General features: G+C 52.7%; 7 protein-coding genes across 7 annotated transcripts; 1 reads left to right on the forward strand and 6 right to left on the reverse strand.

Annotated features, from left to right (window-relative positions):
* Positions 1-716: 716 nt before the first annotated feature.
* LDX57_005514 (resistance to Congo red protein) lies at positions 717-1,281 on the reverse strand (the record flags this gene model as incomplete). Its single annotated transcript, XM_046087200.1, has 3 exons — positions 717-1,005; positions 1,066-1,173; positions 1,259-1,281. 3 exons carry the CDS (start codon positions 1,279-1,281, stop codon positions 717-719), a joined length of 420 nt encoding a protein of 139 aa, XP_045943167.1.
* A 2,369-nt stretch (positions 1,282-3,650) lies between these two features.
* Positions 3,651-4,419, reverse strand: ARL8C (ADP-ribosylation factor-like protein; the record flags this gene model as incomplete). The annotated part of the gene is made up of 5 exons (XM_046087201.1): positions 3,651-3,924; positions 3,986-4,057; positions 4,120-4,182; positions 4,256-4,275; positions 4,369-4,419. The coding sequence occupies 5 exons, from the start codon at positions 4,417-4,419 to the stop codon at positions 3,651-3,653; spliced, it is 480 nt and encodes a 159-aa protein (XP_045943168.1).
* Positions 4,420-5,957: 1,538 nt separating this feature from the next.
* ACR2 (DNA-directed RNA polymerase I core subunit RPA135) lies at positions 5,958-9,802 on the forward strand (the record flags this gene model as incomplete). Its single annotated transcript, XM_046087202.1, has 3 exons — positions 5,958-6,458; positions 6,536-8,975; positions 9,033-9,802. 3 exons carry the CDS (start codon positions 5,958-5,960, stop codon positions 9,800-9,802), a joined length of 3,711 nt encoding a protein of 1,236 aa, XP_045943169.1.
* A 522-nt stretch (positions 9,803-10,324) lies between these two features.
* Positions 10,325-11,709, reverse strand: pre2 (proteasome core particle subunit beta 5; the record flags this gene model as incomplete). The annotated part of the gene is made up of 6 exons (XM_046087203.1): positions 10,325-10,660; positions 10,751-10,860; positions 10,916-10,964; positions 11,061-11,216; positions 11,305-11,412; positions 11,578-11,709. 6 exons carry the CDS (start codon positions 11,707-11,709, stop codon positions 10,325-10,327), a joined length of 891 nt encoding a protein of 296 aa, XP_045943170.1.
* A 376-nt stretch (positions 11,710-12,085) lies between these two features.
* LDX57_005518 (uncharacterized protein) lies at positions 12,086-13,250 on the reverse strand (the record flags this gene model as incomplete). Its single annotated transcript, XM_046087204.1, has 2 exons — positions 12,086-12,697; positions 12,756-13,250. The coding sequence occupies 2 exons, from the start codon at positions 13,248-13,250 to the stop codon at positions 12,086-12,088; spliced, it is 1,107 nt and encodes a 368-aa protein (XP_045943171.1).
* Positions 13,251-14,110: 860 nt separating this feature from the next.
* LDX57_005519 (uncharacterized protein) lies at positions 14,111-14,798 on the reverse strand (the record flags this gene model as incomplete). Its single annotated transcript, XM_046087205.1, has 2 exons — positions 14,111-14,704; positions 14,772-14,798. The coding sequence occupies 2 exons, from the start codon at positions 14,796-14,798 to the stop codon at positions 14,111-14,113; spliced, it is 621 nt and encodes a 206-aa protein (XP_045943172.1).
* Positions 14,799-15,191: 393 nt separating this feature from the next.
* Positions 15,192-17,704, reverse strand: LDX57_005520 (uncharacterized protein). The gene is made up of 3 exons (XM_046087206.1): positions 17,525-17,704; positions 17,189-17,452; positions 15,192-17,108 (listed from the first exon to the last, which is right to left on the reverse strand). Exons 1-3 carry the CDS (start codon positions 17,558-17,560, stop codon positions 15,378-15,380), a joined length of 2,031 nt encoding a protein of 676 aa, XP_045943173.1. The 5' UTR covers positions 17,561-17,704; the 3' UTR covers positions 15,192-15,377.
* Between the last annotated feature and the right edge of the window lie 670 nt (positions 17,705-18,374).

Below are 18,374 nucleotides of genomic sequence, written 5' to 3' on the forward strand. Positions count from 1 at the left end.
TAAGGTGCTAAACGTGCATGCTTCGAGAAGATGCAAGTAAACGGTGTTTTACGTGACGACCCTCTTCTGCAGGCAGCAACGATGTCAATTTAACCCTTCAGAATGGAGTAGCGCCCTTCGTCCTCCGTCGCTCACGGACCATTTCTGGAGACTCGACGGCGAGTTAGTTAGTGTGAATATACGCTAGAAAAGAAAGAGGGGGGAAGAGAGAGAGAAGGCAAATACGAGACGGCTATTTTTGGTTTGGGGGCAAAAAAGTAACGCAATGAAACAAGCTCCAGAAGGCTGGATTAAGAGTAAATGGTGTAGGAACTACCAGGTCCATGTTCATGTCCATGCCAACTGTAGAAAAGGTATCTGTAGCAACATTTCTTTATTTTAAGGGTGAGCAGGGAGTAAGATTAGCCCCGGCGTACATGCTAGGGGGTCCATCTCATGCATCCGGAGTGCTCCCCTGACTAAATCATTAAATATGTAGAAGCGTATAAGAATAAACATAAAGAAACTCATAGACCGTCATGCATCCATCCGGTTTTCAATCCTCGTGTCGATCGTGTAGGACGGAGAGCGGGATATTCCGATAACTGATCCAACGCCAGGGTAATTTAGAAGCAAAACAAGAAAAAGAAAAAGACAACTTTCACAGAAAAATGGCTACCAAAGCAAGCAATGATATCAAGATCGACAGTCCGTCTAGCACCTCATGTTCTCGGCTTTTACGCCTTCGAAGTTGGAGGAGGACCGGGCGGAGGCGCGTATGCCGGACCACCTTGGTAGGCATTGGGTGGCGACTGTAGTTCGATGCCTGTTTGTTGCCCCCCGAAATACCCGTACGCTTGTGGTTGAGGCGTATATTGCGGTGGCGGCGGATGCTGGTAGTAGGGATCGGCGTAGGTTTGCGGATGCTGCTGATGCTGCTGGTACGACGGAGGAGGCCCGGCAAGCCAGGCAGTACCGGGATGAGGTCGAAGACCGCGGTTGCGACGTCGACGAGCGTTATAGCATCTGCCAAACCGTTAGACCCTTGGTGTTTTGCAGTCCGAACAGACAAAGGGAGATACATACGCGAATATGAAGAAAATGATGAAAGCACAACCAACGATCACAGCGAAAGCGACCCAACGACCCCAGTCCCACCAGGCGCTGCTCCGGCAGTACCGGTCGTAATAATCACTAGAGCGCAATGGTCAGTCATTGATCTGATATTCTGACCAGCCGAGCTCAATCCCATCCTGAAGTCGAAGGGGGGAGAACCTACCATTCGCGACGAGGGAGAATCATGTCGGCTGAAGAAGGCCTCTCTTTTCCGAGGCTGTAGGGCGGAAAATGACGTCGATCGGGCGAAGGTCTGGTAGTAAAGAGACAGAGGCCAACAGGAGAGAAAGACTGCCGAGATGAAAAGGGTACTTAGATGAAGGTCACAGAGGACCTGGTGATGTTTTTTTCCTGATACGAGCGAAAGGGCCCAAGCAGGAGTGATGCAAGGGGAGAGGGAAAAGAGTAGTAGAGAATCTTCTGGGGGAGACTGAAGGCAGCAGCAAAGCGAGAAGTGGACATGCACGGGTAATTATGGGGGGGCGATTGGCGATTGGACGGTAAGGCTTAGGCTGTGGCTGAGTGGATGGCTGGGCGCCTTGGCAGCCTCAGGCGGCCACGGATTTCCGTCCTGGGATGGGAAGAGCTTGCGGATGACTCAGCTACACCATAGTTTTGGTGACCTCACCTACTCACTGTACTCCGGTTAACTCCGTCGTCTGCCAACTGCTGACAGCTTACCGGGAAAGTCTTTCATCTATCTTCATATATCAGTCTGTCCTAACGCTAAATGGCAAAGTCATCACATCTCGCATCTCCAAGTCGATCAGCTACACTCGAATTCACACTCAGACTGAGCTTATATCCTTGACGTAAGTACTAACTCATAGATTCCTCTCCACACTCGTCATCCGGCATACAATTTAACCCAACCTACTGGTCGACTGGGCTTCAAGCCTTCAGCATCCGACCTACACCGTACGCTACGGGATACCAGGACTTGCAGCCCTCCCGATATGCTGCGTTGTTCGCTGCCCATTCTGACCTGGTCCTCGATATCCATCTCACCGACTCGTGGTCCTGATCAATAACCAGTACAGCGCATATGTTGATCAGTCAACAACGTATTCCGTACGTACTCCGTACTCCGTACACTGGACCCGGTAGCAGGGCGCAGTCGATCCTATCGTGGCTTAATCGAAGTCTAATTTCTGAGGCAGACACAACTGAGACCTGGTTTTTGCCATCGACCGATCTAATCCGATCCATGGATCCGATATTGTTCTCGCAGGTAGCCGTTGTTGCGGCTCATAGATCCTACTACGCGGTAGTGCCTTGCCTTGCTTACTAGTAACATTCTCGAAATTCTACACAGTAAAAGGAATCAGTAACAAACTGTCGTATTCGTCAGCATGTTTCAAGTCTACCTCCGTATGCCTATCATACTTTGTAGGGCGGAGTACACCGTAGAAAGGCAAAAGGGGAGTTGAGTCGAGTTGTGTCATCATCCAACCTGAGGCATCTGCAATTATCCGATGATAACGACCACAAATAATGACCAGGTCCTTCTTCTACTTCCCCTCGTGGCTTCACCCCTCTTTCCCACCCGGGGTAAGTCTCTGTGTCATATCCGTAGGGGTGAGCAAGAATTCTCCCACTGTACCCAGGTCAAATACTGGAGTAATCAGTCGACTTTTCTCCACGCAGCAATCAAGACAACGTGATACAACAACCTGAAGTCATTCCCTGATGAAAACCTCCCAACCACCAACCTGACCGGGTCAACCGGACACCTAGCCGATTCGCAGAAATGCACGCGAACCGGGCAGCTGCCTATGACAAAGTCGGACGGAGCACAAGATGCTGACCTTAGAAGCCCTTGAACTTTCGCTGGGGGGGTGGTTGGCGGGGTTGGATTTGCTGGACAGTCATGGAGGGCTTGATTAGTTCCCGTCTTCGCATCTGCAATGCCAACGCATCAGTTGGTCTGTGTGCTGTCCGCATTACTCCTCCAACTCGCTCCTCATAAATAAGATCGTGCATCTTATTTTTCTTCGGTTCTTTCCTGCCCGTCCCTTGGTTGTTTTTCTTCTTTGTCCCGCGTCAAATTCCCCCCCGCAAAGTACGGCGGAATTGCCGACTGAGTGGCTATTTTGCTCTGTATATTCAGTCAGTCTGGTGCCGCTTATTTCAAATGTCTTTCCCCCCAAAAAAATGCATTTATTTCCAATCGTTGCTAAATTGCTCAGTCTTCCACTGAATCGGGCGCCGATAGGCGTCCCCCGGAGACAAAAGACAAACTATTAAAAAAAAAATACAAACATGAATCGACATCGTTATCATGACAAATCACATTGACAAATGAAACTAAATGAAGAGAAAAAAAAAAAAAAAAAAGAACAAAACTCAGAGAGACCAAAAAGTGATCACGCTCAAGTCGAATGTGCCTGGTTCACATCATCAACGTCATTACATCTGAGGCAGCGAGCCAAGTGTTGGATATCTTCTACGAAAATTTCATGATCAGGCATGACACGGGCAGATAGGGAGAAGTCATGGAGGCATCGTGACGCCTATCAGACCGCATTTTGACCCGTCTTCACATGTCGCGTCGCTCATCGGCTGGCTCGAGCGATGAGCCAGTGCAGAACAGCATCCAGGTTGGTTTCCTCCTTGGCACTGATCCCATAGCAGCTCACTTCGCGACGGGTGATGGACTTCAGGTCCATCGCGTCGATCAGCTCATCGACCGACAGTTTGTTCGAGAGGTCCGATTTGTTTCCAAGAACCAATAGAGGAATTCCATCTAATGTGGGCTTGGTCATCAAGTCGTGCAGCTCGTCCGTCGCAACCGGCAAGGCAGCGCGATCTGCCGCATCCACAATATAGCTGGTCGGAAAGTCAGCAATGTCTATACAAGATCGGTGGTCCGCCGTCCCTGAACACTTACACGATCGCATTGACGCCGCGACAGTATCGCTCCCACATCGGTCGGAACCGCGGTTGCCCCCCTAGATCCCAACTTCACGATCGTTAGAACACTGTGGCTGAAGCTCATGTCGGCCGCAAGGCTGAAACACCCACCATTTCAGAGTCACATGGCCCTTCTGGACCCGCTTCGTGTTGAAGCCGATGGTAGGGATAGAACTGCGATAATGCCTTAGCAAGAGAGCGACAGAGCTTTGCGACTAGGCTTGGTCCCTACGCGCTAAGAACTTACTCTACAGTAAACTCGCCGCCCTATACATCCACGTAACCATCAGATTAGCGACGGTGGTTGACAAAAAGAAACGCTCGATCGGTCGGCCGAGCTGGGTGGGAGGGAGAGCCTACCGCAAGGACACGCAGCAGCGATGACTTTCCGGCATTCTGAAGTCCGATCATGGTGACATCCATCTCCGTCGCCCTACATTCACACCACGCATGGCACCGCTCTTGTCAGGCCGAATAGCTCCATATCTGCGGGGACGGGCCGGAGGAGGGACTATTTCCGAGGAACCGCGAAAAGCGATGACCTATTGGAAACAACGGCCCACTTACCAGAACATCCTCAAAAGCCAGTCATAGATGGTTCGAAAGATCCCCGCCATGTTGGAAGGATAGACCAGACTCGGACAAACAACTGCACAACAGAAATTTACCAGAGCGGTTTAAGCGGACAGACGAGAAGGCCGAGGAAGGCACAGAGTGACAAAGTCGGTGAAGGCAAATCAAATCACAAAAAAAGAAAAAAAAGAAAGAAAAAAAACAAAAAGGTGAAAGTCAGTCTTGGCCCAAGTGGATGACGCAGGGCTTAATATATCGAAGGCTCAGATAAAAAAGCAAAGAAAGCAGAAGAAGAAAAGAAAAATGTTCGGAGCTGGAAGAATGAGGGAGGTGGGGGGTGGGTGGAAGCAGATTTCCGCGACTTCGACAGAAAGTCCAGATGATGCGAAGTAGTCCAAACGCTGAAGAAAAATGAGAGGGCGAGCGAGATACGACTGGGACTGGGTTTTTAGGTAGGCGGCGTGGAAGAGGTAAACGACAGCTAGGCGGACAGACAGACAGACGGGCTGAGGAGGGGAGTGAGGGAGCCAAGGAGCGAAAGAGAGGGGGGAGAAGGAGAGGAACGAGAGGAAGAAGAAAAAGTAATTAATTATTGATCAGGGTCCAACCGCTGCAGCGAGAGAAGGGCGGCGTTCAGGAGATGATGCGTGGGAGGAAAGAATAATGGCCGTTCTGATACTGTCCTGCTTTGCGGTGAAACTAAACTGCTCCGATCTATGTGCACGCATGACCGTTCGGAGGGGAGCGCTTAGTTCGCCCGTGTCCCTTGTCAGTCTGGGCAGCTAGACTAGTTGGCTACTGGTTAGTTAGTCCTGTGGCTGGGTCGCACGAGCGAGATTGATTTGCAAGAGACTGGCAGAGTGGCAGTAGCAGTAGGAATAGCTAGCTGTAGCTGTAGCTGGGGTTATCTCCAGAGGATAATTCAAGTCACGACGAGGGGAAAGAATCGGGTGCGAAAAAGTTGCCTTGTTGCCTAAGGCGGCTGCGTCCCGTCCCGCGGTCCTGTGATGCGCTCTTATGTCATCGTGGCGGCCTGGAAGCCTCAGGCAGAGAGCCAACTCGAGCCCGCTATCAGCACGTGACGATATCTGTCCGCCGGCTCCACCTCGAAAAATTTCCCCGTTGCTGCGTTGAGCGGCTTCATTCTGCTCTCTTTCTTGCCTCTCTCCATTGCGAGTATCCCCCTCTCTCTGGGTCTTCCCTTTGTGCCCGTTCTCCTCGTTTTCCGTGTCAAGAGGGAATGAACCATTGAGTACCTCCATTGCGCCGACTTTGTTGACGGTGCCTCTGGCTGGATCAGACGAGGTTGTACTAACCTCTTTTTTCTACACTTTTTCCCGAGTAGTCCTCTCTCCGATCGCTGAGAAAAATTCACCATGGCCCCTGCTAAGACCGACACCAATTGGTCCGTCAATTATGACACTCTGAGACGGGAAAACCTGTTCAGAAACCCTCCCAGTGACCGAACCGCATATCCCGCCTTGGCCGATGCCATCAAACCTCACATTGATTCCTTCAATGCGCTTTTCGACGGCAGCAAAGTACTGGAGGCTGGCCTGAAAGACATCGGAACGAAGACCTTCATCGATGGCGAAGGCGAAACCCCCGAACAGAAGAAAGCTCGGCAAGCTGAAGGACGGAAACCGCCCAAGCGGAACAAGCTGAATGTCCGCATCAGAGAAGTCTACCTCGACCGGCCGGCTATTCCGCTGACGAATAAATTCACCGCGCGCAACCGTAATATCTACCCGTCTGAATGCAGAGAACGACATGCGACATACCGAGGGAAGTTGCGCGCAAAGATCGAATACCAGGTCAACAATGGCGATTGGCAGGAGTCGACTAGGGAACTGGGTCAAGTCCCTATCATGATGAGGGTGAGTATACTTGCGGTGTATTACCGTTGGGACTCGTCTTTGGCGCTTCGGAAAAGCTAATGTGAGCGTTCTGCCAGACCAACCGATGCCATTTGGAAAAGGCGACCCCGGCACAACTCGTGCAGCACAAGGAAGAATCGGAGGAGCTTGGAGGTTACTTCATCGTGAACGGAAACGAGAAGTTGATTCGAATGTTGATTGTTGGAAAGAGAAACTTTCCCATGGCCATCGTTCGTGGCTCTTTCGTCAAGCGTGGTCACACCTACACCAAATACGGTGTGCAAATCCGATCCGTACGACCCGATCAAACATCGCAAACGAATGTCCTGCACTATCTCAGTGACGGCAATGTGACTTTCCGTTTCTCGTGGCGAAAGAACGAGTTTCTTGTCCCCATCATGATGATCCTGAAAGCGTTGGTGGAAACGAACGATCGAGAAATCTTCGAAGGAATCGTTGGCAGTTCCTCGTCAGAGGGCATCAACAACACTTTCGTGACCGATCGAGTGGAGCTGTTGCTGCGGACATACAAGGGATACCGGGTGAACAGTCGCTCGAGTTGCCGTGCCTACCTGGGAGAGAAGTTCAAGCCCGTCCTCGGAGTCCCAATGGACATGTCCAACGAGGATGCCGGTACGGAGTTCCTTCGCAAGGTGGTTTTGCCGCATCTGGGAAATCACAACGTCACCGAGACCCAGGACTACGACAAATTCAAGATGATCATGTATATGATCCGGAAGCTGTATGCCCTCGTCGCTGGTGACTGTGCTCCTGATAACCCCGATGCTGTTTCCAACCAGGAAATTCTGCTGGGCGGTTTCTTGTACGGAATGATCCTGAAGGAGAGACTCGAAGAATGGGTCAGATCGTTCGGCCCGATTCTCAGAGACTGGTCCCTTCGCAACCACGGGGCTAAGTTCACCGACCCGGCGTTCGAGCGTGACTTCTTAGGCAAGATAGTCAAGAGAACCAACGAAAACCTCGGTGGTACGCTGGAGTACTTCCTTTCAACAGGCAACCTCGTTAGTCCCACGGGTCTTGATTTGCAACAGACGTCCGGTTACACGGTCATGGCTGAGAAGATCAACTTCTACCGATTCATCAGTCATTTCCGAATGATCCACAGAGGTAGTTTCTTCGCCCAACTGAAGACTACCACCGTCCGAAAACTTCTTCCAGAGAGTTGGGGTTTCCTCTGCCCTGTGCACACGCCTGATGGATCTCCATGTGGTCTGCTCAATCATCTTGCCCACAAGTGCTTGATCTCCACCAGCGATGTGAATGTCTCGCACATCCCAAGGCTGTTGATCCAACTAGGCGTGCGCTCCGAGTCGTCTGTCTCGGTGGAGGAGAGTGTTCCTGTCCAACTGGACGGCAGAATTGTCGGATATTGCTCACCCAAACAGGCCCGTGTGATTGCCGATACGTTGAGATATTGGAAGGTGACCGGCACTCACAACATCCCGCTGGAACTGGAAATCGGCTACGTCCCCAACACCAACGGTGGTCAATACCCCGGTATCTACATGTTCTCTCAGTCCGCTAGGATGTACCGCCCCGTCAAGTACCTGCCCCTCGACAAGCTCGACTACGTGGGTCCGTTTGAGCAGCCCTTCATGGAGATTGCATGCGTGCCGTCCGATCTTATCTCGGGCATCTCGACTCACATTGAATTCACACCCACCAACATCCTCTCCATTGTCGCCAACATGACGCCCTTCTCCGACTACAACCAGTCCCCTCGTAACATGTACCAGTGTCAGATGAGCAAGCAAACGATGGGTACGCCGGGTACATCTATCGAGTTCCGCACAGACAACAAGCTCTACCGGTTGCAAACAGGTCAGACGCCGATTGTGCGGCCGCCTCTCTACAACGCCTATGGTCTGGATAACTTCCCCAACGGCACCAACGCAGTCGTGGCTATTATCTCCTATACGGGTTATGACATGGATGACGCTATGATTATCAACAAATCTTCCCACGAACGTGGCTTCGGTCACGGTACGGTTTACAAGACCAAGATCCACTCACTTGACGACAAGGATTCGCGACGAGGCAAGTCCAGGCGCGAAATCACGAAGCTGTTCGGCTTCGCGCCGGGTGCCGAGATTAGGGCCGAATGGCGTAACACGATCGACGAAGATGGTCTGCCTCTTCTCGGTGCTAAGGTGCGGGAGGGCTCTCCCGTTGCCGCATGGCATAACGTGCGCTACGATCCCGCCTCGGACTCGTATGTCAACGTTGACGGTCTCACCCACTTCGTCAAGTACAAGGATTCCGAGGAAGGATACATCGAAAGCGTCCGCGTCATGGGTGCTGAAAGCGGTATTGAGCCGTGCCAGTCCATCAGTGCCAAGTACCGTATTCCCAGAAAACCAGTCATCGGTGATAAGTTCTCTTCGCGTCACGGGCAGAAGGGTGTCTGCTCTCAGCTCTGGCCTGCGGTCGATATGCCATTCTCCGAGAGTGGCATGCAGCCCGATCTCATCATCAACCCTCACGCTTTCCCGTCTCGTAAGCTTTCCCTTTGCTATCTTCTTTGATCGGAACCGTGACTAACGCACATCCCAGGTATGACCATCGCCCAGATGATCGAATCCATGGCCGGCAAGGCCGGTGCCCTCCATGGCCACCCCCAGGACTCCACTCCCTTCCAGTTCTCCGAAGAGAACACGGCCACGGACTACTTCGGCGAGCAACTGCGTAAGGCCGGATACAACTACCACGGCAACGAGCCCCTCTACAGTGGCATCACGGGTAAGGAGTTCGCCGCGGACATCTTCGTGGGTCTCGTCCACTACCAGCGTCTCCGTCACATGGTCAACGACAAGTTCCAGGTCCGAACCACCGGTCCCGTGAACCAGCTCACCGGCCAGCCCGTCAAGGGTCGTGCCAAGGGTGGTGGTATCCGTGTCGGAGAGATGGAGCGTGACTCGCTCATCGCCCACGGCGCCGCCTTCCTCCTCCAGGACCGTCTCATGAACTGCTCCGACTCCACCCTCTCCTGGATCTGCCGCGACTGCGGCTCCTTCCTCTCCACCCAGGTCGCCGTCTCCTCCGTCAGCAAGGCCCGCAACCACGGCGCCGCCGCCGCCGCTGCCGCCAAGGCCGCGAGCAATCAGACCCAGGGCTCTTCTGCCCCGGCCATCGTCCGCTGCCGACGCTGCGCCCGCGAAGCCGTCTTCGACGACTCGCGCGCCGTCATCTGGGAGGACGGTGATGGTCGTCGCCACGTCGGCGGTGATAACGTCACCATCGTTGCTATCCCTGGTGTGTTGAAGTTCTTGGACGTCGAGCTGGCTGCTATGGGTATCCGCATGAAGTACAAGGTGGAGAACTAAAACTTTAGTGTATATATGTATACCTAAAAACCGACGAGGACCAAGCAAAAAGGAAAAAGGGACAGAAAAAAAACGGACATGAATGAGTTTTGGGGTTGAAGGTTGGGGATCTCAAAAAAGCTTTTCTGGTTTCATAGAATCGTGGAGCCGAGCATTGCTTTCTTTTCTTTTCTTGTTTATTTGATTGTGGACATTTATGTATTTATTTTGGAGGGGTTTGTAGTTCTTTTTGTCTTGGCTTTACTTTTCATAGCATTTTCGTATTTCATTTACTTTTTTTTTCTATTTCAAGCTTCCGGTATCCAACAGATTGTCTTACTCTACGAACATTAGGATGCCACTCGCTATCGTATTGTCAGAATCATAAAAGACTCTGAGCTACCTAAGCTCTACAATTGCACACTAAAGTAAATCGAATGATTCCTCTTGAATGCCTAAACCATCATCAAAGTATAATATTCACTAAAAGAGAGCCCAGCAACACCCATTATAAAAAAAAGTCCCCAATCATTCATTCTTCTTCTACAATTCCGACGTGACGTTGGAGAACTCGCCCTTCTCCAACTTCGTCTTCCAGAAGATGGGGTTCATGTCGTCGAAGCCGTGGTGCACCCATCCCTCTTCCTTGACGTGGTACAGGTTGATGAAACCACCGGAGAACGCATCTCTGTGCATGGCGGCCAGAATGCTTCGTCGGCCGAGCTCGAGCGCCTCCTCCTCGGACAGATCGTAGCGGTAGTTGGCGTCCAGCACGCCGTACGCGAAGGTCTGACCGGATCCAACGCAGAACAGGTTACCGGCGAGTCGGGTGCCGTCGGAGTCGATGTAGTAGAGGGCGGGGCCTTCCTGGGGCGTCATCTGAAAGTTTTGAAAAACGAATATGTTAGCGGGGTGTGCTTTCATGCTGATGAAACTGAACTGCAGGAGGGGAGGGGAGGGGGTTCGTACGCCTGCCAACATTGTACCCATGCTCAGACCATAGCCCTTGTAGGCGTATGTCAGGTTAGCGAGGATCTTCGAAGCAGCGGCGACGGTGATACGGCGCTTGTGTCGGATTTCTGTTCCGGATTAGCCAGACGTTGAGCATGAATGCCGTCAATGGTGTAGATTTACCGTGAAGTGTGCATTGCTGACTCAGATATCTCAGCCAATATTGACAATCCTAGAATGCCCGACAATCAGTATCACCATAAACCAGAGTATCCCATCGGATATCTAATATCCTCGAGGACGGGTGACCATCCAGAAAACAACATACCGCAGCACCACCGGCCATAGTGCCCAAAAGACCCGGCGTCGGATCATTCGTCGGCTTATCCTCACCACGGCTCAACCGCGACACGGGAATGACCTTCTTCACCGTCTGACTGGCAATCCAGTCACCAGCCGAAGCTCTGGAATCCGTCGCAACGATCTAGAAAATAGAGCCACACATAGGTCAGTGATCTGTGGCGATGGCAATGACAAATCGACAGAGCGAGGAGGGGAGGGGTATGGCATACAATTCCGCCCTGGAAGCGGAAAGCCAGCGTCGTCGTTCCGTGAGCCAACTTGATGGGACAGTCGGGGTTGGAGTGGTCATCGGTCATCGCACGAAGGAAAGCTCGAGACTAGAAGGGATAAGACAGGTCAGTCCAATAAGGTCAAGTCGTCGGATGGCAGATGGTTGAATGGTGGTTGCGTCCGGCTCCAGGCCCGGATAAGCATCGCGGTTTGCGAGCTCTTCGGAGTCATTGCCATCAAGTACCGCATCCATCAGGCGGGGAATATCTCACGTTATCCACAGGAGGGAGGTCGAATTTTAGAGAGATCGGGGGCAGGCTCTCGGTGAGGTCATGCTGCTCTTGTTCGGAATAGAACTCATTCTGGTGAGGCGCCTGGGTGTACTGGGCGACCAATTTATCCATGATCGGCAGATGTGGATTTCTGGGAGGGCAAAAAGACAAGACGAAGATAGAAAGGGTAGTGTACAGCGGAGGGGGATGAAGGTAGAAGAGGGTAGAGGCAGGATGGAGCTTGAAGCTGCTGGAGCTCTCTCCCGCTGTTCATCCGCGTCACGCTGGCCGCCTACGGTCACGTGGGGTGGCTGGCTGCCCCAATTTCAAGGCATCCAGGCAGCGCACGATCAGCCCTAAAAGAGAGTGCCTCTACGACCAACCAACTTTTGCAAGAAGACTAAAAGCTCCAAAACAACAAACCACATGTGAATTACTAGTACCTAATTATAGACAATCTCATATCATACAATACAGGACGCAAGAGCAACACAATACGATCAATTTACTAATATGGAACGGCGACTGGCTGGGCTGCAACTCCAGCTCCCTCGGGCAGAAGAACAGCCTGCTTGGAATTGCCCCGAGGCACTTCGAGTTTTCCTGCAGCAGATCCGTTGATGTCTCGAACAATAGTCTCCTGGGTCACCTCGGTAACAGGGCCTTCGGCATCGCGGCTGGTCGTTTGGGTGATAGTCTCTTCGACCTGCCGAGTTGGCGCGCTGGCCTCGGGGGTGTCCGCAGCGACGTACGAATCTCGATTCGCGTCGGTAACAGAACCATCAATATCTCTAGTGGCGTCGGAGTAGGTACTTTCGTCTGCTTCGCGGTCACTTGTACGTGCGGGCAGAAGGGTATTGCCTGGCATCTGCCCAGCGGAGGTGCGAATAGGATCGACGGTGCTCTCCCAGGAAAGAAGGTCTTTCTCTGCATCTTCAAGCACCATCTTTGCCTCAGATGCTCGATCATAGTCCTTTCGCACATCTCCCGGGACCACCGGGGTATCGTCGATGTAGTTCAGGAGCCGACGAGCATGACGAGCAAGCAGGATCTGCTTTTCTCCTCGCTCAATGACAGCAGCCAGATGAACATCAAAAGCCTCCTTGAGCTTCGACCGAGTCTACCCGATCGTCAGCATCGGAATCAAAACCAAACAGAAAATCATGCTCATGACTCACCATGTTCGTCAACTGCGCCTCCGCGACCAAATTCTGCGCCTCCGCTCTCACAAGCTCTTGCTCAAGCGTCTCCAGCCGCGGACTATTCGGATCCTTCCACTTCAGCTTCTGAATATCATCTGCGACCTTCAGTTTATGGTCACGAGACGGCTGGACCGAGCCCTCCGTGTCCCGGATATGCTTCAACAGGCCGCGATAATCTTCCAGGTTCTGCGCATAGATGTCCTCCTGCTCGCCCATCTCCGCCATCAGCACTCCCAGCTTATCCGTGATGTCAGAGACGGCGTCATCCTCGGTGGAATCACCCCATTCGGACAGCTGCGAGGCGATGGCGACGCGCTCGCGACCGGCTTTCTCGTGCGCGCCAATCGCCGCATTCTCGTTCTTGATCAGTCGGCCCAGACGCCGGCTCAGCTCGGGTTGCTGGAAGCCGCGCAAGGTGGAGATGCTGAAGCGCGGCTTCTGGGCGAGAGAGTCTCTCCTTCGGACGGACATGTTTCGGTTCCTGGGTGGTTGTTAGTTTTATCTGCTTGTATCTGTGTGGGAATTGATTGGAAGTTGAAGGTGCGTACATGGTTTGTGATGGTCTGGACAGTGAGAATCACAACAAGGGTTCGTGAAGCGCGAGGGCTTTACAAGATACAAGGAGACCCACGATGATAAAATAGAAAGATAGACTGACAAATAATTTAATCGATCGACAACGGACGGGAATGCGCCTTCCTTTCGGAGTTGATTGGATGAATCACCCTGGCTGATCGACAACCAGCCCTATACCTAGATAAGTCGAGGTAGCACAGAGCCTATACGCTGGACAGGATTGGTGTCCGACATAAGAGAATAGAATTGAATTATGAAGGACAAACCGACCGCGACGCTCTCGAGTGGTAGACGTGACGTCATGCGGGATGCGCGGATGTTGAGGTCATTTTGTCCGCTTTCAGTCACTGTGAATTGGGGACTGCGATGGGGCAAACCGTGGAATGAGTGCAGACTTGGCTCTGGAACAAACCCCAGCTGACTTTTTCGGTCTATTTTCTTTGTGTTTGTTGGTCGGTGGTGGACTCGACCGTGGATGAAGGCAAACTGTTCATGAGGGTGATTGATGATCTTGGATTGAACGCAACTCAAAAACTATGGAAAGCGAAACATGTAAAATCAAGCAGATAACAGGTGATTGAACCATCAAGTCATCAAGCCAGTAATGGACAACATAAACAAATCAAACATCGAACATGAACAAAATGTAGATCGGCAGTCTCGGCAACAAGGGGTATAAGTCAAACATAACAGAACGCAGCACGCAGAAGAAAAGAAAAGAGAGAAAGTAGACGCTTCATTACACCCCTCCCCACCTATCTTCCACAGATATACACCAAGTCATCGTCGCACTCTCTTTCCAAAGGACGTCGTCGTCGAGACCTGCACTCATCCGGCTCGAAACATTCCACGAAGCGATGTGGTCCGCATTCGCGGCTTTCAATCAGTCGCGGCGATTTCCTTGACCAGAAGGGCACCAGGGACTCCTCGGTCGTGCGAGTCATGGTGCGAGTTACGGTGGTATAGGAGCACCTTGGAGAGCAAGAACGGCGCGGAGGTGGTGGCGGGCAAACGACGACTTGGTCATGGTGATGGCGATGACGATGGTGATAGCGACGATGATGGCGACGATGGTGGTAGCTGCTCTTGCTCTTGCTGCTCTCGCTGTCGCTGTCGCTGTCGCTGCTACTGCTGCTGCTGTTGCTGCTGCTGCTGCTGCTGTTGCTCGAGCTCGAGTCACTGCTGCTGCTACTACCGCTGTCACTGCTGCTACACCTGCGACGACAAGGAGGAGCAGGAAGGGGACACGAAACACGGACAGGCAGAACCCGATACTCCGTGAGACGCACGCAGGTATCCTCGTCGTCTTCGACAAAACACATGGCGGAGCGAACGGCGCGGGGGACAATCTGGTGAAGTCAAAGACGTTATTTCCAAGTCCATACATACAGAATACTGGAAGGGGTGACTCCTAACGGTTTGATAGTGGATGTCCGGCATCATGTAGATCTCGAACAGACCACTGTAGAGTAACTGTAGTTGCAGCAACCAAGATCTTGCGCAGTCAAGAGGCAAAAGCTCCGCAGGGTTTCAACAAGCGTCGGAAAACTGCCAGAAGCGAAGATAATAAGAGAAAGCGATTTGTCGGAGTCATGATCTCGCTCGCACGCGGGCAAAGTCGCAACAAGTCACTTGATCGGCGGGATGATGCTGCCCGGTGACTCGGACAGTCTCCCCTTTCTTCCATCGGAATATTTGTACTCGGAATCCCAGTCAGAAGGGATCCGAGAAAGATGAGTGACCGACGTAGGCAGCTAATACCTGGAGGGTCTGTACTATTGAGTCGGGAGTGCAGATGATCGGCCTCGTCAACCAGATTCACTGCCAAGAAACCGTGTTCACAACCATTCCCAAGAATGAAACCAAAATTGATATCAAAAGAAATTAGAAAAAAAAGCGTCTGCACTCTTAATTTTACAGGAATACAAAACCAGCGCCAGAAAGTAATCGTAAGCCCGACAACACCGTAGACCACTCATTCCAAAAGAGAGGATATATCCCGCAAACCCACGCCTCGCCAGCTCATGCCAAATCGTCGGCGTCGTGGTGATGGGTATTCTCGTTGTCCGATGCGTGGAATGCATCGCCAAAGGCCGAGTTCTCCAGGTCCGGCAGGTCCAGGTCTTCGTTCTGCTCTGTGTACGCCGCCAGAGCATCGCCCGCGCTATCCATATTGGTAAAGTCAAAATTGGCGCCGTCCAGGGCACTGTCTCCTGCCGTGTTGCCCGGAGTCAGACCCTGCAATCCGCTCCCAGGCGTGTCGATGCCGGAGAGAGAAGTTTCGCCGATATTTCCTTTCTCTGTCGTCTGGTGTTTCTTGTCGCCGTCGACCATCACCCAGTCGCCGGTTTCGCCCGCCGCAGTACTGACGGGTTGGCCATCGCCCATGTCCATTTCAATGTCCAGACCCGGAGCAGATTGCTGCGCGATATTCGACGGCTGCTGAGGCGGCACTGCAGAGCCAGCACCGGCGCCCCCGGGCGCGCCGGTTGAGGCATCGTGTGCGGGCGCAGCAAGGCCTTGAGCCGGTCCCGAAGTGGCGCTGAACTGATCGAGAAGTGTAGCGCCCTGGTCCATGTCGACATCTCCCTGCGATGACTGTTCCGGTTTCGGTTCCGGCTCGATCTTCTCCAGCAATCCGCCCTTTTGCACGCACGAGACCTTGGGCTCCAAAGCGATGTGCTTCTGCCACGCAGTCTCGACTTCCTTGATCACGTCGCCCACCTTGTGCGTCGCCTTGGGATCGGAAGGCGCAGAGTCCTGACCGTCGTTCTCTTCGTCGGGGACCGCCATGCGACCTTCCAGTCTCCAGACTTCCGTGCCCGTATCTGCAGGATCGGTCGCTGAGTCCCGAAGTCGAATTTCAGCGTCTTTGAGTAAGGAAGTGCGGTTGAATTTCTCCATTCTGCGAGCATGGCGCTTCTTCAGCTTCTCAATTTCCGCCGTCATGTCCGCCACTCTCTTGGCGACGCGATCGGCGAACTCTTCGGCCTTGGCCGGTTCCATTTTGGCGGCGGCGGCATCGCCGGCGTCTTTAGAATCCGGTGCATCGAAAAAGCCCGCCGTCAAAGATTCGAGCTCGCCTTTGCGACCTAAGCCCAGAGACACCGGAGTGATCTGGCTAATAGCGTATGGAGAGGCAAATATTTCTTCCATCCACTCGTGATGTTGTTGGTATCGCATCTTGCTCACTTCCCGAGGTGTCAAGAGATCCATCATGTCTCCGGCGGAAACATCTTCGTCCTCAAGCGCAAAGTCGGCGGTGGCAGCGTTCATTGCGGCAGAAGACGCGCGATGTCCACGGGGGACCTTTGCTGGCGCGGCACCCGCGGAGGCCGGCACACCTTGAACGGGCGGCGGATAATAGGGCTGACGTCCGACCATTGCGTTCGGATACGGTCCAGGCACTTGCGCGAAGTTCTGCGGGGCCATCTGTTGAGGGAAATTGATCGTCGGCCAGTTGTTCCGGTCGTGCAACATGAAGTCCTTGCGAGCCAGCTGTCCCTGGCTCTGCAGGAAGCGACGCTGTGCCAGCATGGACTGAGTCTGGGGGTGAATAGGGATCCGGTTTGCGGGGATATGGTCGGATTGGGGAGCTCTCGAGTAGTGGACGATCCACAATGACGGGTCTGGCGGGGGCATGTTAGGATTCGGCACTTTTGATGGTAACAATCGATAACGTCGACGACAATGCATGGCAAGCGGCTCGTTCGGGGGGTGGTAGCCACTTCGGTGTAGCAACATCTCTAACACCTGATACGCGCCTTTCGGTTAGTCCGACAATGTCCATGCCCTAGTCGCGGTGAATACGGGTGGAAGGGGCGTCCACGTACATAGCCGCGAGCTTCAAAAGTGAAAGCTTGCTCGACGTCCGCCCAGACGTAGCCATCGCTAGCAAAGTTGGTCCCCAAGTGGTTCAGAGGCTGCCAGGTGAGCATGACGGTTCCATCCTGAGGGCCATCCAAGAATGACCAGTACATCGGTTGCGCCTCGCGGACGATCTTTTGAGCGGACAGCAGGTATTCAACGACAGTCTCGGTGGGCATCATATGCATTAAGGGGTAGCGATGGCGCGACAACAGATGCATGTGCGGCAGCTGTCCATGTCAATTCCGAGTCAGCGATCTAGCCATGGCCGTGCAAATGGAAACCTGGGGAAAAGCGCCTACCAGCTGCCCGGGGAGACGGCTCGCTGGGTCGTCCATTGTGAAGCGACACCGTCACGGTTTCGAAAGTAGCTGATTTAGGAAGTGGTCAAATGATCGCTAGCAATACTAGATGGTCAGAGGGCAGCAATGCATGCGAGATCGAGAAAGCGGCGATGCGATGCGAATAGGCCCAGCTGGAGATGGAAACGCGACGCGGAAATTTGAGGCTCCCTGCGCTGCTGCGGCAGGCGAGAAGTGCCAGGCATGCAGATTCGACACCTGAGGAGTCAGGCTGTAGCACCTTCCTTTCCCGATACGCGCTAACCCAATCTGGCCCACAGCTGTCCTTCTCTTCTTGTTCTTCTCTTCTTCAATTCCAGATTCTTCTTGTTCTTTTCCTAAACCAAAGGAGAAGATGACATGCTTGAACCATTTAATATCTTCTGGCAAATGGGGCCCTCCCTTGCCACAGATAATATCAGTTGCAGGCAGATAAACAAACTCGGCCAAGCAAATGAAACATATAGTTGCCAGGATGTCGCCCCAACTACTCAAACGCAACATTCGAAGTTACTGAATGCAACCCTCAGCAATGTATAGTCTATACAGATACAATCCGAGCTGGATCAAACCCCCCTACTAGACTTAGAGAACTAAGTTACAGAGAATATACTAATAGGCATAGGCTATCCCTAGCAAGTCTTTCTAGGCTGACGCCGTTTCCAATTCTTTTTCTTAAACCATTCTCTAGTTGATACATGCAACTACGCTACAGTTATCTTACCAGGATCAACTGTGCACCACACTACGATACAAAACGAGAGAAGATTAATGACGGTGCTGCTGCATGAGGGAAAAAGAACCAAGCCAG

This window comes from Aspergillus melleus (assembly GCF_016097325.1).
Source record: "Aspergillus melleus strain CBS 546.65 chromosome Unknown contig3, whole genome shotgun sequence".
NCBI lineage: Eukaryota > Fungi > Ascomycota > Eurotiomycetes > Eurotiales > Aspergillaceae > Aspergillus > Aspergillus melleus.

What these genes read in the sequence shown, in the direction of transcription:
- LDX57_005520 (XM_046087206.1), bottom strand. Translation starts at nt 17,560, where the DNA reads ATGGACGACCCAGCGAGCCGTCTCCCCGGGCAGCTG. An exon ending in GCCGTCTCCCCGGGCAGCTG is followed by an intron (nt 17,453 to 17,524) that starts GTAGGCGCTTTT and finishes TGACATGGACAG; the next exon opens with CTGCCGCACATGCATCTGTT. An exon ending in CTTTTGAAGCTCGCGGCTAT is followed by an intron (nt 17,109 to 17,188) that starts GTACGTGGACGC and finishes GGCGCGTATCAG; the next exon opens with GTGTTAGAGATGTTGCTACA.